At 45.0% G+C, this 20,088-nt stretch overlaps 1 protein-coding gene across 7 annotated transcripts in view; it reads right to left on the bottom strand.

Annotated features, from left to right (window-relative positions):
* SHROOM3 (shroom family member 3) overlaps window positions 1–20,088 on the bottom strand; it is a 216,357-nt gene that overhangs the window by 31,593 nt on the left and 164,676 nt on the right. The window contains exon 1 of one of the 7 annotated variants that reach the window (XM_083398150.1): window positions 15,989–16,538. The exons of 5 other annotated variants lie outside the window; for them this stretch is intronic. In XM_083398150.1, the coding sequence (XP_083254276.1) occupies window positions 15,989–16,095 (107 nt within the window). In that variant the 5' untranslated portion in view covers window positions 16,096–16,538. Of the gene's footprint in view, window positions 1–15,988; window positions 16,539–20,088 lie in introns of those variants that run through there. One more of the 7 variants, XM_083398153.1, reaches the window with a different exon arrangement.

Here is a 20,088-nt window from a genome sequence, read left to right as displayed (position 1 = left end):
CTGTTGACAGAATCATATTAGTAAGGGGTGAAGGTTCCTAAGAGGAGCTGCACAAATTAAATATCATATATAGGTGCCTTTCAGACAGAGGCCCTCTTGTAGCCTCCTTTGCCAAGAAAACAAGGAAACAGAATGCCGTAGGCTAGGAGGCAGACAGAATGGGATTTAACTCAGCAATTCACAGCCTCATCTTCAGAGAGACCCTTTAAGATGTCTCCACGCAGCACACAGAGAGGCCAGAGGGATTTAAAGATTTCTTTGTAGTTCTGGTCGAATCAAAACCTAGGACATTCTCATTTCTTGCTTGAGAAAGCACATTGTCTGGCAGAAATAAAGCACCCTCCCCCTTGAAGCAGCCAGCAACTGGCTTCTGAGAGCTGCCTTGCCAGGGTTTGGTTTTATTTTATTTTTTAAAGCCTGCAATATTTTTAAAGCACTTCAGCCAAACAGCCCCAGAACAAAGTAATCCAGTAAATAATTAAGCTGTGGACCTGAACCAAGAGACAAGTATAAATAGCTGTGGGGCAAAGCTTTGCATTGTGTCTATAGCCTACCTCTGTTCGGAAAATGTGGATTAAGTGTCATGCGATGAGTGCTGCAATTTCCAAACAGGCCAGAACTTCCTCCTGTTGCAAAGGTTTGAACTGTGTTTGTCTGAATAGGTGTGGCGTCGTTTGGTCTTCGGTGGATTGGGGAGGAGGGAAAACGTAGGCAGTTCTACCTGGTAGTCAACAGAAACCTCTCATTGACTTCAAAATGGCAGATCTGCATGTAACCAGTCCTCAGCTATTGCCCTTCAACTGCATAAGCAGAATTGGGGTGAAGGGTAAATGGGAGAAAGAGGAAAGTAAAAGGATGCTCTCAGAATTACAGGTCCTTATGTCTGGGGTGTATCAGTTAGCAAACCAAAGTTTGATCCTGTTTGGTTTTAAGGATTAGAACAAACCAGAGTCTCCCCACCTGTATGCAACAGGAAACTGTGATTTAGTCCAATGTGGAACTGGAAACATTCATGGTCCTCCTCGCCACCACAAATGAGGAAAGGGGAAGGGAAGCTCACAAGATCGAGGCTCGCTTTGGCTTTTCTGCAGAAATCTAACCATGGTTTAGAACAGAGCATAATCTGAACTGATAATCTAGATCTGAGGTGGGGAACCTGTAGCTTATTCATATAAATAAATAAATAAAAATTTTATTTATATCCCGCCCTCCCCAGCCGAAGCTGGGCTCAGAGCGGCTAACAACAGTAAAATAATACAACATTCTAAAATCAGTTCATTATAAAATCAGTTCAAATCAAATTAGTGGCAACCATTGGGCTAGAGTTCTGTGAGGATTGCCAAAGGAGGGGGTCAGGCTGTGCCCTGGCCAAAGGCCTGGTGGAACAGCTCTGTTTTGCAGGCCCTGCAGAAAGATGTCAAGTCCCGCAGGGCCCTAGTCTCTTGTGACAGAGCGTTCCACCAGATTGGAGCCACAGCCGAAAAAGCCCTGGCTCTGGTTGAGGCCAGCCTAACCTCCCTGTGGCCCGAGACCTCAAAGATGTTTTTGTTTGAAGACCATAAGGTCCTCTGTGGGACATACCAGGAGAGGCGGTCCCGTAGGTACGAGGGTCCTAGGCCATTGAGGCGTTGTTGAGGCTGCCACTCCATCATCCCTGTCCGCTGGCCATGCTGGTTGGGGCTGAACAGGACTGGAGAGTTAACACCTGGTGGCCTGCAGTTTCTTCACCCTTGATCTAGCTATCAGCTCTATAGAATTGCCAGATTTTATATTTTCAAAAATGGGCAATTGGCTGTTGTGTGTTTCTTCACCCCAGCCTTCCTAGATGTAACCTAAAACCTGTCCAGCACTTATGAGAGACTAATCTATTAAGTCTGCTAGTGCCTTCCACATCCTGGCTGCATACACATACATTTAAAGCACATGACTTCACCATAAAGGAATTGTGGGAACTGTAGTTTACCCCTCACAGTTCCAATTCCCAGCACCCTTAACAAACTACATTTCCCTGAATTCGAGGGGCGAGGGGAAGCCATGTGCTTCAAATTTATATTGTAAACTGCCCTCTGACCCTCAGAGAAGGGCAGTGAGGAAATTTTAATAATAATAATAATAATAATAATAATAATAATAATAATAATAATAATATATGTAAGATGTGTGTACACAGTCTCCATCTTATGAGTGTGAACTTCATTTCCTTAGTACCATGGCAGCTTTATTTGTTCTGCCTCTACAGTACTACGTGCCACTTTGCTTGGTACTCAACCAAGTGAAGAGCCAGTGTGGTATAGTGGCTAAGAGTGGTAGACTCGTAATCTGGTGAACCAGGTTCGCGTCTCCGCTCCTCCACAGGCAGCTGCTAGGTGACCTTGAGCTAATCACACTTCTCTGAAGTCTCTCAGCCTCACTCACCTCACAGAGTGTTTGTTGTGGGGGAGGAAGGGAAAGGAGAATGTTAGCCGCTTTGAGACTCCTTCGGGTAGTGATAAAGCGGGATATCAAATCCAAACTCTTCTTCTTCTTCTTCTTCTTCTTCTTCTTCTTCTTCTTCTTCTTCTTCTTCTTGAGAACTTAAAAGCTTGCTGTGGCTTTTGGGGGGAATTTTGAACGGCCTAATAATGGTATTGCCCTAGTATGGATTTTGGAGCCTGAACTGTGTTTCAGTGCCGTGGCAAAACTGTGGTGAAACTGAATCAAATGCTGGTCCATAAAGTGAGCAACTGAGTCACGGAAGAGAAGTGACCAGAGCACAAGTCTGTCCCAGGGCATCTGTGATGCAGACAGACTAAGCAGGACCAACTAATCTGCCACAATGACTCTTTTTCTTCTTCTTTTCACGTTAAGAAAACCAGCAGCAATATAAACAACTATGCCGTGAAATTTCATTCTTTTCTCGTGCACGAAGTGGTTAATGCAAATTAACAGAAGTGGAAGGAAAGCTAAACCGAAGACAACCTATGTTTATTAAGTAGATTCTATGCTGTAACAGAATGTACCTTCCTGTAGAGCCACATCAACAATAGCAAACACAGAATCTGGGCCAAGTGAATCAACACACTCCAGCTGAGTTGTTTTCCTTCAGCCACATCAGTTAGATATAGAATCTCTCTCTCTCTCTCTCTCTCTCTCTCTGTGTGTGTGTGTGTGTGTGTGTGTTTGTGTCTGTGTATGTGTGTGTGTATACACAGACAGTCTTTCTCTTTCTTTCTCTCTCTCTCTTGCTCTCCAAAGAAATATTTAGGAGTCAGATACCCATGCTGATCTACTGAAAATCACCCTAAGATATACATCCTGATCTATCTTTTGCCCACCGCAGCTTTAATTTATAAAATGGCTAGTGTTGCTTCTGAACAACTTGACCCAAGGAAGCTGCGTGCAAGGTGACACTTCTGGTCTGGCAGCTGTCCTTCTCAGCATGAACTGGGAGGACACCTCAGAGGCCTCTGTTAATACTACATCCCTGGATTAAGGTCTTGGGACCTGGGGTGAAGACTTCAAGGTCAAAGGTGGAAGGCGTGTATGTACCCAAGACCATTTTTCACACTTAAGATACTGCTGTTTCCCACCCTGGTTTGCTTGACTGCTTGCTTTTGAATATGTGTGCTAAGTGCAGAGCAGAAAGCAGATTCGCCATATTTACCGTATTTACCGTATTTTTCGCTCTATAAGACGCACCTAGTTTTAGAGGAGGAGGACAAGAAAAAAAATATTCTCTCCCTCTCTGCTCAGCACCTCTCCAGCAAAGCGGGAGGAGAAACAGAAGGGGCTCCATTTCTCCTTCCGCTTTGCTGAAGGGGCGTTGCACAGAGAGGGAAAGCTGCACAGCGCCTCTCCAGCAAAGTGAAGCCAGGAGAGCAAGAGGGATCGGTGCGCACTGATCCCTCTTGCTCTCCTGGCTGCAGCGAAAGCTGCGCAGCCTGCATTCGCTCCATAAGACGCAGAGACATTTCCCCTTACTTTTCAGGAGGGGAAAAGTGCGTCTTATAGAGTGAAAAATACGGTAAATCCAATGGGTATTATCTAGCCAAGGCAGCAATTCCATTCCATTTGCAAATGCAGCAAATGGGAGAGTAAAAAAGCAACCCCATTTAAGCATCTTGTGTGAAAGTGACCATACATCCTAATCTCTAACTGTGTTCACTCAGAACTGCAGCAAGGCTAAGGAAGTAAGTCCTTCTGAGATCAGCAGGCTTCCTCCTGAGTAAATGAATTTATGGAGCAGGCATATTTTCACCCAAGTTTCCCTGTTCTGGATTGCAAATGTTGGCAGATATGAAGTTGCCTTGTGACATTTATCAACACTTTTGACAGCAAAACTCTGGCCAAAGCAATATCAAATGAGCTTGGTATTTGGCCCTAGGTGGTTTCCTCCTGTTCCTTGTTGCTTATCTTGTTTTTTCTTGGATTAGCATACTCAATAGCAAAGCTTCCTAGAAACTCCAGTTCTTGCATCACTTTGAGACACAAAACCTCAGTTTCCCTAACCCATCTGAGAGGTCTGGAGGTAGGTATTTGATGCATGGAAAAACACACACACACAACCCTGCAAGGAATTAGCTCAGGGATAGGCAACCTAAGGCAACCAATCGCCTTCTCAATCCGGCCCTGCAGCCTTCAGGGGAGTAGAACCTTCAGACCGACTTTCTTTGTGGGACCATAAAACCCGGGTGGTTGCTCCAGGGCATTGCTAAGTCGTCTTACTGCAGGATTGCTGGCCAAGGTTCTGAGATTTAGCCAGCCAGTGACCTCTGGATCAGCACCTCCAGTCCTGTCCAGGGTCCTGATCTGTGATGGATAAGGAGAGTAAGATGATTCACATGACACGGTAAAACAAGCTACGGTTTAGGAAGTCCATGCAATATGAAGGTTATTAGAGAGGAGTTTGCAGCTGCTTCCTGGTCCTTTTTACTGCCACACCAAGGTTTGGTCTAGCATGTTGTCCAAAGCAAAGCTTTGCTAACCAAGAGTGTTAATCAAGGTTATAGCTTGTAGTTGGCTTAACTGTGAGTCCCAGTTCAGACAAGATCCTAAGCCAAACTTTGACTTAGCACAGCAGTAAAAATGGCCAGGGAGGAGGTAAGTGGCTGTGAGCTTCTCTCTGAGAGCCTACATATCTGCATGGTCTTGCTAAGTGATACGGAAGGGGGGGGGCATGTCTTCTTCACCTCCTTCTTCGCTACAATATATCCATTTATTTCCAATTGTCAATGTCAAAAGCGACTAAAATCTATAAAATTCATAGAAAATCAACATGCCAATTTGCTCAATTTCTCTAGGACTCCATGACTCCTCCCCTGTCCTCCATAATCCCTCAAGCAAGGTGTCAAGACCCTAATCCTGTCAAATCACTCTGCCAAGCCTTTCCTCTGGGCAATGCCAGGTGGCAGACTATGCATACATGGACCATTGTCTTCTCATCACTGGTACTCAGGATGTGCTTATCTGCGCATATCTCCAGCTCTGCATATTCCCCCCTCCCTCCTCCATATGTTAATCCTGTGTAACCCAACCTCTTCTTAATATATTCATGATGTAATCCGTGTAACCCAACCTCTTCTTAATGCATTCATGATGTAACTGGGATGTATTTTGCACTGTATTCTGGGACATGGAGGGAAGTTTCAAAAGTTCATGTCACCCCTTTCTCGCTGTTCAATCTCGCCTTGAACCTGTTGCGCAATAAACTTGGATCTTCTGCAGTTTGCTCCTGTCTCCGGCTGAGCTCATTTTCCTCCGCAGGGACCCGCGGACTTAGTCCGACGAGCTGGGTGGCAGAGCAGCCCCACACCCAGATTTTACCGTAACACTAAGCCATAGTCTGCCTTGCAGTGTGGGGCAAACCAGATCACTGTGTTGCAGCAGACACCTAAATAGGTGTTCTTTCCTCTTGCACATAAAAACAGGAAATGCAGTCCTATCTGCAGCTGTTATAAGTTATATGGAAAAACCATTAACACCCTTTGAAAGCATTCTGCTCAATTAACAAAGGGCACCTTCTTAGGCAATCAAAGGACTTTTAGTTGACACATCTAACCAATTAACTGACAGAATGCTGCAGCCCTAGAGGCTCCTGCAAAACAGCCTACATAAACACCAGGCGTTTCCCTTTCAAATGATCTATCGGTACCAGCAAACGCTCTTTGCTCAAAGTAAGATTTCAGTAGTTCGTTCTCCAGAGCCGTCATAAATGTCCTGCTGTGTTGATATTGTGACTCTGCTGCTATTTTAGTTATTTTAGCATATTATTAAACATGTCCTTTGCTCCTTGAGAGGAAAGATGGTACGGTATATAAATAAAATAGGAATAAGCTGTTCAACTCAATGTAAACAGAACAGAAATGAGAAAGTCATTATTTGGAGAAACGGCTTGAAAATGGCCCATGCTCCTTCCTCCTTAAGGAATCCTGGATTTTACATTATTTTAGCTTTTATAAAGGTGCATCCAAAGTTAGCCGTACTCAGAGCAGATCCACTGAAATTCATGAATGATACTAACTTAAAAGGTAAAGGTACCCCTGCCCATACGGGCCAGTCTTGACAGACTCTAGGGTTGTGCGCTCATCTCACTCTAGAGGCCGGGAGCCAACGCTGTCCGAAGACACTTCCGGGTCACGTGGCCAGCGTGACAAGCTGCATCTGGCGAGCCAGTGCAGCACACGGAATGCCGTTTACCTTCCCACTGGTAAGCGGTCCCTATTTATCTACTTGCACCCGGGGGTGCTTTCAAACTGCTAGGTTGGCAGGCGCTGGGACCGAACGACGGGAGCGCACCCCCATGACTTATGTCCACTCATTTCAATGGGTCTGCTCCAGTGATTCCCAAACCTTTTGCCCCATGGACCATGTGAAATTTGCTAATGACTTTTCTGCATGTTGTAGCAATTGTATCTCACTTTACTAGATGCTGCCTCCTCCTCCCCCCCCCATTGTATTTCTATCATTCCTTTGATTTCTTATACTGTATTCTATTCTACTGCAATCTGAATTCTATGGAATTCAAACTGCAATGCAACAAAACAACAATTAAGAAATAAAATAAGAAATAAAAAAGCAATTTAAAAACAGGCCTTAGCTGGAGGCGCTGGGGATTGAACCTGGAATCTGCTACAGTGGGGGCAGCACCTATGAGGAATGTTGATTTAGGCCACCACATAAAGTTTGCCTTTACATAATTCTGCCAAAATCACACCAAAGGTTTGCAGAGAGGACAGGAAAAACTAAAGCACTTGGAAGCTTATTAGGATTTCAGTTGCACAAAGCCTCAATCCTCTAAAAAAAAAATTGTTGGTTGCAATCAAGATGAAGCCACATTGCTGACAATAGCATGCTGGGAATTAGGCCAAGCTACTGCAGCTTGATTCCTCCATCCTAAGCCTGTCTATTTAGGTTCCTAGAACTCTGTTGCCATGTGCCAAGGGCTGGGTTGGAAGGGAAATGTGATAAGCACAGCATTATTCCACCAAAGTAGCACCACTTCCAGAGGTGCTGTTTCACATTTAAGGAGGTGGGGAAGAGTTTGGTTTTTTCATTGAGACGAGTGGAGAATACAGCAATGTCCAAAGGCCAGCTCTTGCTTATATGCAAAGTTAAATTGCAAAAAAGCAATGCAATATTAGCAAAGTTGTCATTGATACAAGCCAGTCACCTCTTTATTTAATGCAAAGAGATTTTTGCCTTTAGCAGGTATGTCTAACCCTCATTTAGTGCTTTAAAGCAAGTCATTCATTGTTAAAACCAGTGGCTTGGTCAAAGACCTGGTGTTTGCTTCTGAGGAACAGGGTTGTTGTTGTTGCTGTTTCTTCTCCTTCCTTCCTTCCTTTCTTCCTCCTTCTTCTCCTCCTCCTCCTTCTTCTTTGGCGATCACTCGTAGCCGAGTAAGATTGTCTTCCATTAACATGGTTTTAACAATGAATCCGTAAGTAACTGTGGAGACCAATTCTGGAACCACACATCCTTCCACAGTGGGGACACTGATTTCAGGGCAAGAATAGATCACAGTGTGGATTTGCCAATCGTGCCTTCCTCTTAGTACGTTTCTCCCTTGTGTCCTGAGTCCGAGTGTCTTCAAAGCCCACGACACCTTTGGTAAAGGCTGTTCTCCAACCGGAGCGCTTGCAGGCAAGTGTTTCCCAATTGTTGGTGTTCATACTACATTTTTAAAGATTTGCCTTGAGACAGTCTTTAAACCTCTTTTGTTGACCACCAGCATTATGCTTTCCATTTTTAAGTTTGGAATAGAGTAGTTGCATTGGAACTAGCAGTTCGAAAGCACCCCCGGGTGCAAGTTGATAAACAGGTGCCACTTTATAGTGGGAAGGTAAACGGCGTTCCGTGTGCTGCGCTGGCTCGCCAGATGCAGCTTGTCACGCTGGCCACGTGACCCGGAAGTGTCTGCGGACAGCGCTGGCTCCTGGCCTATAGAGTGAGATGAGCGCAAAACCCTAGAGTCTGGCAAGACTGGCCCGTACGGGCAGGGGTACCTTTACCTTTACCTTAGTTGCATTGGAAGACAATAATCATAATCAGTCCAACAAAGTGGATGTTGAAGAATCATTTCTTCAACACTGGTGATCTTTGCTTCTTCCAGTACACTGATATTAGTTCACCTGTCTTCCCAAGGCCTGAGACCTAGGTATTTTGCCCCAGGCCTTAAGTTTTCCTCCCCCCATTTTCAAACTTTACTTACAGGGTGGACTTTCCCTCTGAAAATCCATCTGATTTTGCATCTATACACAAATATTGGCACCTGCAAAGTTCATGCAAATTTGTGACATGAGCTACAGCCCTTCTCCCTGAAACTATTTCCCTCCAGTCATTTTTCTCTTGGCAGGGATTCCTTCTGCTTTTAGAGAGGCTCACGGGTAGAGGGGGGGGGAGAGATGGGGAGCAGCTTGGAACTTTCCTCCAAACAACTCATGTTCTACTGCACATATGCTCTGCTTTGTAGGGATTTGACAACAATTGATGGGGCTACCAGCAATACGCCTAGCTTGCCACAAAGCATGTGGCAAGCATGCACATCAGTGCCACCACCCAAATTAAATACAGCGTAATAATTTCCAATTATTGCTTAAATTAAATATGGCTATTTACTGCTTTGCATACTGAAAGTATCACACATATTTGAAGGTCTAAAAAAGGAGTGCATTGTCTTTTTTTTTTCCTGTAGTGTCCCTTGTGTACATAGGCATGTTGGAGTTTTGTGCATAAAATGATTTTTAAAATAAATAAATGAGTAGCATCTCAATTAATAAATATGAGTAACAACTAAGCTGCATTGGCCATGCCTTGCTAGAGCATCCCTGCCTCTTTCCTTTTAATCTAAAAGCCTCCACAAAATTCTCCCTGGGGTATCATGCAGCACCAAGGCAGGAACCGAGGCAGTGAACATGAAGTTAAACAGAACCACGCTGGATGTTGCCAGGTCATAGGCCATAAAGCCCCCAAGCTTCCCAGAAGACTAAAAACAGCTATTTTATCCTTTCCGCAATTTCACACATTGCTAGGCCATCTCATTAATCTTTCTGTGTTTACACAAGTAAATGAGAGGCATGACTGCTGTCAGTGGCAATGGCCAAGGCTATGGGAGGCAAAGCCTGGAATTCACTCCTACTCAAACATTCTTCTCCAGTGGAGCTGCTTCCTGTTTGCAAGCACCGCTCTCAGCAAATGTATAATCTCCATCCACATTGCAACACAGGGTGGATTTCAGAAAGGTGCCTTCCAAGGGCACAAACCAGAAAGCTACTTAGGAAAGCCAGATTAGGGCATATGAATGGATGGACGGACGGATGGATCTATCTATCTACAGGGAGCCAGCATGGTGTAGTCGTTAAGAGCGGTGGACTTGTAATCTGGTGAACCAGGTTCGCGTCTCCGCTCCTCCACATGCAGCTGCTGGGTGACCTTGGGCCAGTCACACTTCTTTGAAGTCTCTCAGCCCCACTCACCTCACAGAGTGTTTGTTGTGAGGGAGGAAGGGAAAGGAGAATGTTAGCCGCTTAGAGACTCCTTAGGGTAGTGATAAAGCGGGATATAAAATCCAAACTCTTCTTCTACAGTGGTACCTCTGGTTAAGAACTTAATTCGTCCTGGAGGTCCGTTCTTAACCTGAAACTGTTCTTAACCTGAGGTACCACTTTAGCTAATGGGGCCTCCTGCTGCCGCCGATGCACGATTTCTGTTCTCATCCTGAGGTAAAGTTCTTAACCTGAGGTACTATTTCTGGGTTAGTTAGTGGAGTCTGTAACCCGAAGCGTCTGTAACCCGAAGCGATTGTAACCCAAGGTACCACTCTATCTATCATCTATCTATCATCTATCTATCTATCTATCTATCTATCTATCTCTATCTATCTATATCTATCTATCTATATCTATCTATCTACAGAAGAGGAAAAAAGCAGCATCAAGTGGTCCTGAATGAATATACTAAGAACCTTAATAAAATAACTGCATGTCCAATGAGTTCAAGTGGAAATCCTCCGAAAGAGCACAATAATGCAATTTATTGAGCATTTCTGGTAAGGTGACATCTCACCTAGAATACTCAAATTGTTTTGAAACTGTGGAAAGTTTCCATTAAAATGCACTGGGCGTTTCACAATTGGATAAGACTTTCCGGTCATATCCAATCTGGCCCTTGGATTGCGTTCTGACAAGCACACTTAAAAGTGAAAATCAAAACTGACAGGTGTTTTAAACTCCCACTTTGTGTTAATATTGTTCAGGATATACAGCTGTTATTGATTTTTGAGCTGTTGACAATTCAACAGCTCCTTCTTTCTGTCTTTAAACACACACACACACACACACAGGCAACAACTGATTTATGCATGTCTTATTGACATGCAATTATGCATGCGCGCACAGCACCGAACACAGAAGTGACTCAAAAACATCACTAAAATGCCACTAAAAGGGTAGGGCGGGTTGAAACAAAGGCAAAATGCTTTATGCGGATCCCGTCAACGCGCGCAGGGGTCCAGAATGTAACCTCTGAACAAAACAAGGATTGCCTGTACTTCTGAGTGTTTAAGAGAAGCTCAGAACTGCTATAAATGTGTAGGATTTGTCATCAACATACAAAGAAGCAAAGATAAGGCCAAAAGAAAACCAAACCAAAAGGCCACTTTTTTCTGAGTGAAACCTTGTGTCCTCAAAGGCCAAACCTGCACACAGAAAAAGCAACAATTTTCCGTTTGCTGCCAAGTCTTGATACAAGGCTGGCTGCTTTAGCTGATCATTGTGCTTCCATGCACATTTAAAGCACCCAATATGTGAATCTGACCTGTGTCATACTGCATTAAAATCATCAAAGAATGGCCATTTGCAAAACCTGCCCTTTCTGCTGATGTTTTAACCGTCTCTGATGCAAGTGTCATATGCTCAGTGCTTTTCCCTGCAAAAGAAGATATTCTTCTCTAGCAGTACAGACCCAGGTGTGTAGAATATATGTGTGTATCTAGAACTTTTCAAACTTTTCATGTTGGTGACACACTTTTTAGACATGAATCGTTTTGTGACACAGTTATTCAGTTTTGCTAGCAAACCGGAGGTTAAACTAGCCCCTTATAAGAGCATTTGCGCAACACACCTACACACTGCAACCGACACACTAACGTGTTGCGACTGAGTTTGGAAAGCTCTGATCTAGAGAGAGAAAGGCCGACCAACCAAGACAGAATATAGATATACAGTGGTGCCTCGCAAGACGAAAAGAATCCGTTCCGCGAGTCTCCTCGTCTAGCGGTTTTTTCGTCTTGCGAAGCAACCCTATTAGCGGATTAGCGCTATTAGCGGCTATTAAAGGCTTAAGGGATTAGCTGCTAAAAGGCAATTAGCAGCTTAGTGCCTTAGAAAAAGGGGGTGGGGAGCGAAAAAAACCCCCCAGGAATCGCAAGGCATTTTCGTCTTGCGAAGCAAGCCCATAGGAAATTCGTTTTGCGAAGCACCTCCAAAACGGAAAACCCTTTCGTCTAGCGGGTTTTCCGTCTTGCGAGGCATTCGTCTTGCGGGCACCACTGTATACTGCATATACAGTCATACCTCGGGTTACAGACGCTTCAGGTTGCGTTTTTTTGGGTTACGGACTGCCGAAACCTGGAAGTACCGGAATGGGTTACTTCCTGTTTTCGGCAGTTGCACATGCGCAGAAGCACTAAATCGTTCTTTGCACATGCGCAGAACGCCAAATCACAACCCGCGCATGCACATACGCGCTGCTGCGGGTTGTGAACGTGCATCCCGCACAGATCACATTCGCAACCCGAGCGTCCACTGTATATAGAAAAAGAGACAGACACACGTACACAACTGTACAATTCTCTGACTCAACAGTCACTTCTTCTCTGCCCCACCTCAATCCACACACATATCCAATGATCATATTACAGTGGTACCTCGGGTTAAGTACTTAATTCGTTTCGGAGGTCTGTACTTAACCTGAAACTGTTCTTAACCTGAAGCACCACTTTAGCTAATGGGGCCTCCTGCTGCTGCCGTGCCGCCGGAGCACAATTTTTGTTCTCATCCTGAGGGAAAAGTTCTTAACCCGAAGAACTATTTATGGGTTAGCGGAGTCTGTAACCTGAAGCGTATGTAACCTGAAGTGTATGTAACCCGAGGTACCACTGTATCAAAGACACTTACAAGAAAAAGCAAACGTGTTTTGTCTTGGGAACAAAGTTTACGGACATTTACAGCAACTGCATCACAGAATTCTTTTTGTTTTTTCTTTCCATGCTTGTGCTATTGTAGTGCCCTGCCGGCTTTTACAAATATGCGAGTGTAGTTCTCGGGGTGTGGCAGGCAGACAAGCAAATGCCACCCACACATTCCTGCAGCCAAGTGCTGCCAGCATCTGCCAACACATTTAGACACAAGGAAAGAAAGTGTGGAGGAGGGCGAGAAAGAAAACAGGCACACAAAGACAGAACCAGGATATCCTGCAGTGGGAAGGAGGCTTGGGGACAAAGTTGGTAAGGCGATTCCTTTTATTTACCTTATGGCTTTAAAGCTCTCTTATCTACTTGCTGCTGCAATATAAAGGACTCAGGTTTCTTCCTTTGTCTCACCCATCTTCTAAGAACCTTATACCACAAACTGAATGCAACCATCAGAAGGGGGAATGTCTACACAAATAAGAATACAGGGAACATCAGCTGCCACCTAAGAAAATAATTCGCACATGGCAGGCAGCATAGAATCATAGAATCATAGAGTTGGAAGAGACCACAAGGGCCATCGAGTCCAACCCCCTGCCAAGCAGGAACCACCATCAGAGCACTCCTGACATATGGTTGTCAAGCCTCTGCTTAAAGACCTCCAAAGAAGGAGACTCCACCACACTCCTTGGCAGCAAATTCCACTGTCGAACAGCTCTTACTGTCAGGAAGTTCTTCCTAATGTTTAGGTGGAATCTTCTTTCTTGTAGTTTGGATCCATTGCTCCGTGTCCGCTTCTCTGGAGCAGCAGAAAACACCCTTTCTCCCTCCTCTATGTGACATCCTTTTATATATTTGAACATGGCTATCATATCCCCCCTTAACCTCCTCTTCTCCAGGCTAAACATGCCCAGCTCCCTTAGCCGTTCCTCATAAGGCATCGTTTCCAGGCCTTTGACCATTTTGGTTGCCCTCCTCTGGACACGTTCCAGTTTGTCAGTGTGCTTCTTGAACTGTGGTGCCCAGAACTGGACACAGTACTCCAGGTGAGGTCTGACCAGAGCAGAATACAGTGGCACTATTACTTCCCTGGATCTAGATGCTATACTCCTATTGATGCAGCCCAGAATTGCATTGGCTTTTTTAGCTGCCGCGTCACACAGTTCTTTTGAAGTTTTTCTCTGCTGTTCCCACTGCCAAAGAGGCAAGGTGATGTCCAGTTTAAACAGAAAATGTCACAGGGAGCTTGGGAAACTGACGCATCACAGCGTTTGAAATTTGCCAGGCGCCAGGCACATTTAGCACCTGGCTATTGGCCACTTGCGACCAAGGGAAGATGCCCGGGTGCAAGGATGGCGCATGGTGTCTCCACCATCTGGAAGTGCCTGCCTGGGGATCCCTGGATCGTGCCTGTTTTCACACACTAACAACACATCCTGAAGAATTCTATCTGTGATATTTTATCTGCACAATCAGAACGAATGCCAGGAACCAAAAAGTCGTACTGAAGAATACAACTTTTGAGCCAGCTGGCCCCTGAATGGCAACTAGACATTCTGTTTTGGCGACTGCAACCCTGGTTTAAGGAGCCATTTGGCGCCAAGCTTATTTATCTGAGTTTGTAACACTGATGCATCACATTACTCACACATGAAATCCTTCTTTGGGTAGCAGGCTTTAACATAGAAGTCAACTTACATATTTGAAAATAAGGAACCAGCAGCCTCGAAAATAAGGCAGCAGCAGCTAAAATAAGGGATTTTCCAAACACAGGTATGTTCAGCTTCTGAGCCCCTCCGAGCCAAAGGCAGAAAGCCCAGCCAGCAGCCAAACGAAGCCTTGAGCGGTGGTTCCCACAGCACAGCAACCAGGCAAAGGGGATGCAGCAAGGAAAACCACCGTCACCTCTCCGCTGGGAAGCGCTGAGCAAAGGCAAGTCCCCAGGCAACACAGCCAATTTGATTGGCACAAGGCATGCAAGCTCCACCCACCAGTCATTCTTAGACTCCTTACTGGGTGAGCAACGCAGCCAAGCAACACATGAGCCTCCCTCCTCCCTGGCCAGCAGGGAGGGAGGGAGAGGAGCTGCTTTCTTTGAAACCCAGGAAATTTAAGGGACATCATCAATAAGGGACAGCAGCGGGACACGGCGCTGGGATAAGGCAGTTTCCCACCAAATAAGGGATGGTTGACAGCTATGAGCTTTAATTTATAGGGCTCCAAGGGACCTGAGCACCATGTAGCAGCTAGATTCTTGATGAATCGCTGGACCACAAGTGAGGAGAGGACTGCTACAGTCAAGACCTGCTTCTGGGTTTACCACTGGCGGCATCTGGTTGGTTGCTGTGAGAACAGCATGCTGGGCTAGATGGGTCTTTGGCCTGATCCAGCATGGCCCTTCTTATAACAAAATCATAGAATTGTAGAGTTGGAAAGCACCTTGAGGATCATCTAGTCCAGTGATGGCCAAACTTGGCCCTCCAGCTGTTTTGGGACTACAATTCCCATTGACAAACTGGAACGTGTCCAGAGGAGGGCAACCAAAATGGTCAAAGGCCTGGAAACGATGCCTTATGAGGAACGGCTAAGGGAGCTGGGCATGTTTAGCCTGGAGAAGAGGAGGTTAAGGGGGGATATGATAGCCATGTTCAAATATATAAAAGGATGTCACATAGAGGAGGGAGAAAGGTTGTTTTCTGCTGCTCCAGAGAAGCGGACACGGAGCAATGGATCCAAACTACAAGAAAGAAGATTCCACCTAAACATTAGGAAGAACTTCCTGACAGTAAGAGCTGTTCGACAGTGGAATTTGCTGCCAAGGAGTGTGGTGGAGTCTCCTTCTTTGGAGGTCTTTAAGCAGAGGCTTGACAGCCATATGTCAGGAGTGCTCTGATGGTGTTTCCTGCTTGGCAGGGGGTTGGACTCGATGACCCTTGTGGTCTCTTCCAACTCTATGATTCTATGATTCGATGATCATCCCTGACCACTGGTCCTGTTAGCTAGGGATGATGGGAGTTGTAGTCCCAAAACAGCTGGAGGGCCAAGTTTGTCCAAGGCAGGAATGTGCCGCTGTCCCATACGGGGATCAAACTTGCAACCCTGGTGTTATCAGCACCAAACTCTAACCAATGGAGCTATCCTGTTCTTAAGAATACAGAATCTTGCATTCCCAACTCCACTTATCACCTTAAACTACATTGTTCAGTTCATACAATTAAAATTCTTTCTCCATAGGGAAAGGGGAGGGCAGAAAGAAGAGGTAAAAGAATAAGAGAAGTAGTAAACAAACAGAGATGGAACTGGAAAACAACCAAGCCACACCTGAAACATCTTCTATTAGCCAAACCTTTCTGAGAAACACCAGTAACCGGGATCTCGGGATCTCTCTTCTTAACCGCTCTTCTACCAAGGCAGCTGCAAAGAAGCATCACCAATGCCCAGAAGCTGAGCTTTGCCCACAACACAAGACTTGACTTTTGCACTGCCTCCTCTCTCTAGCCCTGTGCCAGAGGAGTAACAGGTAGCTGGGAAGGACCTTGGAGGAAGTGGGGTAATTGCCATGATCTAATCAGTGTCTTGCTGATTATCCTTGCCTCCTCCAGAAAAGGTGAGACTTGGTGATTTACAAGAAGAATATTTGGCCCACACCTCCAACAACACAGCACCACATCCTCCGCTTCAACAAGGCTGAGCCGGTTCCGTATGTGTGCGGGCACAGAGGACAAAGGCATCTATTTTTTCATCTAGTAATTCAGATTTTTCTCCCCACCCTTGGATGTTTCTGCTCTGTCCTGCAGTAAGGGAACAGTCCCCATGTTCTGAACTGCAGGGATGTTTCAGTGTTGCTTCTGTTCAGTGCTCAGTATGCTTAAGAGATAATAATAATAATAATTTATTATTTATACCCCACCCATCTGGCTGGGCTTCCCCAGCCACTCTGGGGGGCTTCCAAAAGAATATTAAAATACTGTGATACATCAAACATTAAAAGCTTCCCTAAACAGGGCTGCCTTCAGATGTCTTCTAAAAGTCTGGTAGTTGTTGTTCTCTTTGACATCTGGTGGAAGGGCGTTCCACAGAGAGGGCGCCACTACTGAGAAAGCCCTCTGCCTGGTTCCCTGTAACTTGGCTTCTCACAATGAGGGAACTGCCAGAAGGCCCTCAGAGCTGGACCTCAGTGTCCGGGTAGAACGATGGGGGTGGAGACGCTCCTTCAGATATACTGGACTGAGGCTGTTTAGGGCTTTAAAGGTCAGCACCAACACTTTGAATTGTGGTCAGAAACGTACTGGGAGCCAATGTAGGTCTTTCAAGACGGGTGTTATATGGTCTCGGCGGGCGCTCCCAGTCACCAGTCTATAATATGTAATATTACATATTACATGTAATAAAATCCAGAAAGTGGAAAGAGCCATATTACAGAGCATTCAGTATCAGAGTTTATGGAACCCAGGAACACCCACATACACTGTTGCAGTTAAACAGTTGATAGCAGGGTTTCCCAAACTTGGGTCTCCAGCTGTTTTTGGACTATAGCTCCTATTGTCCCTAGGTAGCAAGACCAGGGGTCAGGGATGATGGGAACTGTAGTCTGGAAACAGCTAGAGACCCAAGTTTGGGAAACACTGGTCAATAGGATGGGAAGCAAGTCATTGCCCCCTTATCAGCCAAAGAACCACCTGGACGATGCTGCACAATGACTCTATAGGTTAGCTTATTTGCAACCCTGGCTACTTCCTCCATGGTGGCTTACTTGTCTAGTACTGATTGGCATCAGCAACGTTTGGGAAGAACATTAAATTTTTTCCCAGTGCTTTGTTTTTCCCATGGAAAATTTTCAATTTAATAAATTCATTAGTAACAATGAATGCAATTCCAGTTGCAAATGCAATATCAGGCAAGCCTGGCTGTTTCGAAGTTGAAGCACGTTAGTCCCAATCTCTGTGGCGTAGTGAGACAAAAAATAATAATCATAGGGTACTTTTTGAAAAAGCTGTGTTTCCTAAATACAATTAAGATAAATGCTAGTTAAATGATCTCTCTCTCTCTCAGCAGAAAAATTTCCCCTGCAAACTGATGCAAATTACCCTAATGGCCTCTTTCCCTACAGAGAGAGCAAATTCTCATTTGTTACAGTTGAGTGCATATGTCTTCCCTTCTAGAAAAAAAAGCGGAAATAAATCTAATGGCTTTTAGTAATTTCCTCTATGCTCTAGCCCACAATCTATCTTGTATAAGCATTTTCTTTCTGAGGATACTGTGTCAGCCACATTTGGAAGATAAGATGTATTGGGAATAAAGCTGGGAAACAATGGCAACAGGTACTCATAGTACGACGTACCCTAATTTGCCCTGGAAACTGTAAAATCTTCCCATTCGAAATGGAAAACCAGAAAGCCCACATCACATTAAAGATTATCTACAGAAATATTATAAGATCAATGAATGTTAGAATGACATCAGATTGAATGTAAAAGGTTATTAGTAAAAAGTTTAAAAATTAAAAGACTTAATATTTTAAGATATAAGAGGATTAAGCTATATTAAGATATTAAAATTATGACAAAAATTAATCAAGACAAAGGGAAGGGATTTGCTGATTAAATTTATGATTTGGAATACAGTGAAGGGAGGTTTGGGGAAGTCGATGAAATAAGTTAATGCAAGAAATTTTGTGAAGATGAAATTGTTTTTTATTGTTGGTATTGTTGTTTTTTCTTGACGTTTTGTGTTTTTGTAACTTTGTATCCTTTTTGTTGCCTTTTTAGTGTCTGTTATTTTATTTTTTTGTCTTTTGTGTTAAAACTTAATAAATTTTTTTTTTTTTTTTTAAAAAGAAAGCCCACATCACTAATGAGCTAGCAATGCCCTGCTATTGTGTGAAATGTTTCCTTACCAGCCTTGGGCTTCCCAAAAGGGCAGCTGGTGCCAGCCAGGAAAATCTCCATGCAGCAGAAAGGAACCGTGTGACAGTCACTGTTAAGTAATAGAAGGCTGGAGAGGAAAGTCACCCTGAATATGTGGCCAGTGTGTAACTTAACTACCATGCAAAGGTAACATTCCCCTGACCATTAGGTTCAGTCGTGGCCGACTCTGGGGTTGCGGCGCTCATCTCACTTTATTGGCCGAGGGAGCCAGCGTACAGCTTCCAGGTCATGTGGCCAGCATGACTAAGCAGCTTCTGGCGAACCAGAGCAGTGCACGGAAACGCCGTTTACCTTCCTGCCGGAGCGGTTCCTATTTATCTACTTGCACTTTGACGTGCTTTCGAACTGCTAGGTTGGCAGGAGCAGGGACCGAGCAATGGGAGCTCACCCCGTCGTGGGGATTCGAACCGCCGACCTTCTGATCGGCAAGTCCTTGGCTCTGTGGTTTAAGCCACAGTGCCACCCGCATCCCTTGTTGAGTGGCCCAAAGGAGCTGGCCATACAAAGCATATATCTTGCATACATTGTGTGCCTAAGGCTGCAATGTGCAATATGAAAAGTTGCTTTTAGCACCCACTGATATGGCGCAGGAGAACAAGAAAGACATAAAACAGGAGTAGACAGAGGAAGCGCATGTTTTGTTCCCTCTGACATACTTCTGGCGGGGAAGGGACCCACAAGTTCAAGCTGCACATTCTGTTAACGGAAGCCTTCTAATCTACACCCTCATTTGGGATTTCTTTTAAAGGCTCCCAAAGTTATCGGAGTATGCTAGATCCAGACACTACCAAGCACAGACAAAAAGAATGACCAAAATTATCTTGTACAGTGGTACCTCGGGTTAAGAACTTAATTCGTTCCGGAGGTCCTTTCTTAACCTGAAACTGTTCTTAACCTGAAGCACCACTTTAGATAATGGGGCCTCCTGCTGCTGCCACACCACCAAAGCACGATTTCTGTTCTCATCCTAAAGCAAAGTTCTTAACCCGAGGTACTATTTCTGGGTTAGCGGAGTCTGTAACCTGACGTGTCCGTAACCTGAAGCGTCTGTAACCCGAGGTACCACCGTATAGGGCAAGTGGCTCTAAAGCAAGGCTGGGGAGCAGGATCCGGCAGGTGGAACTAAATTTCTTGAGCCCCCACACCTGGTCCGCACCGCTTTGACAAGTAAATATCTATCGTCTGGTATCAGTAAGAAGTCAGGTAACTTAGCTTCAAAGGAAATATTTGTGAGTGCAAACTTAAGAGTACGCTCCCTCCTTCATTCCTTCCTTCCAGACCAGGTGGAATTGAAGCCAGGATGCAAAGGGGGGGGGGAGTGGAGCTGACTCCAGTGGGCCTTGAATTTGCTGCTAATTTTAAAGTGCACCCAAGGCTCGCAGAAGCAGAATCTTTAATGTTCCCAGTGGTTCCTTTGCAGCTGCATCTTTAACTGCCCCACACATGACGCCAGAGGTTCCCCCTGCCCGGCCTGAAGTATACAAGAAAGAATCA

Source organism: Podarcis tiliguerta (assembly GCF_965153285.1).
Source record: "Podarcis tiliguerta genome assembly, chromosome: 9".
Lineage (NCBI taxonomy): Eukaryota > Metazoa > Chordata > Lepidosauria > Squamata > Lacertidae > Podarcis > Podarcis tiliguerta.
Note: the sequence above shows the minus strand (reverse complement) of the source record. Positions and strands in the feature narration are given on the sequence as shown.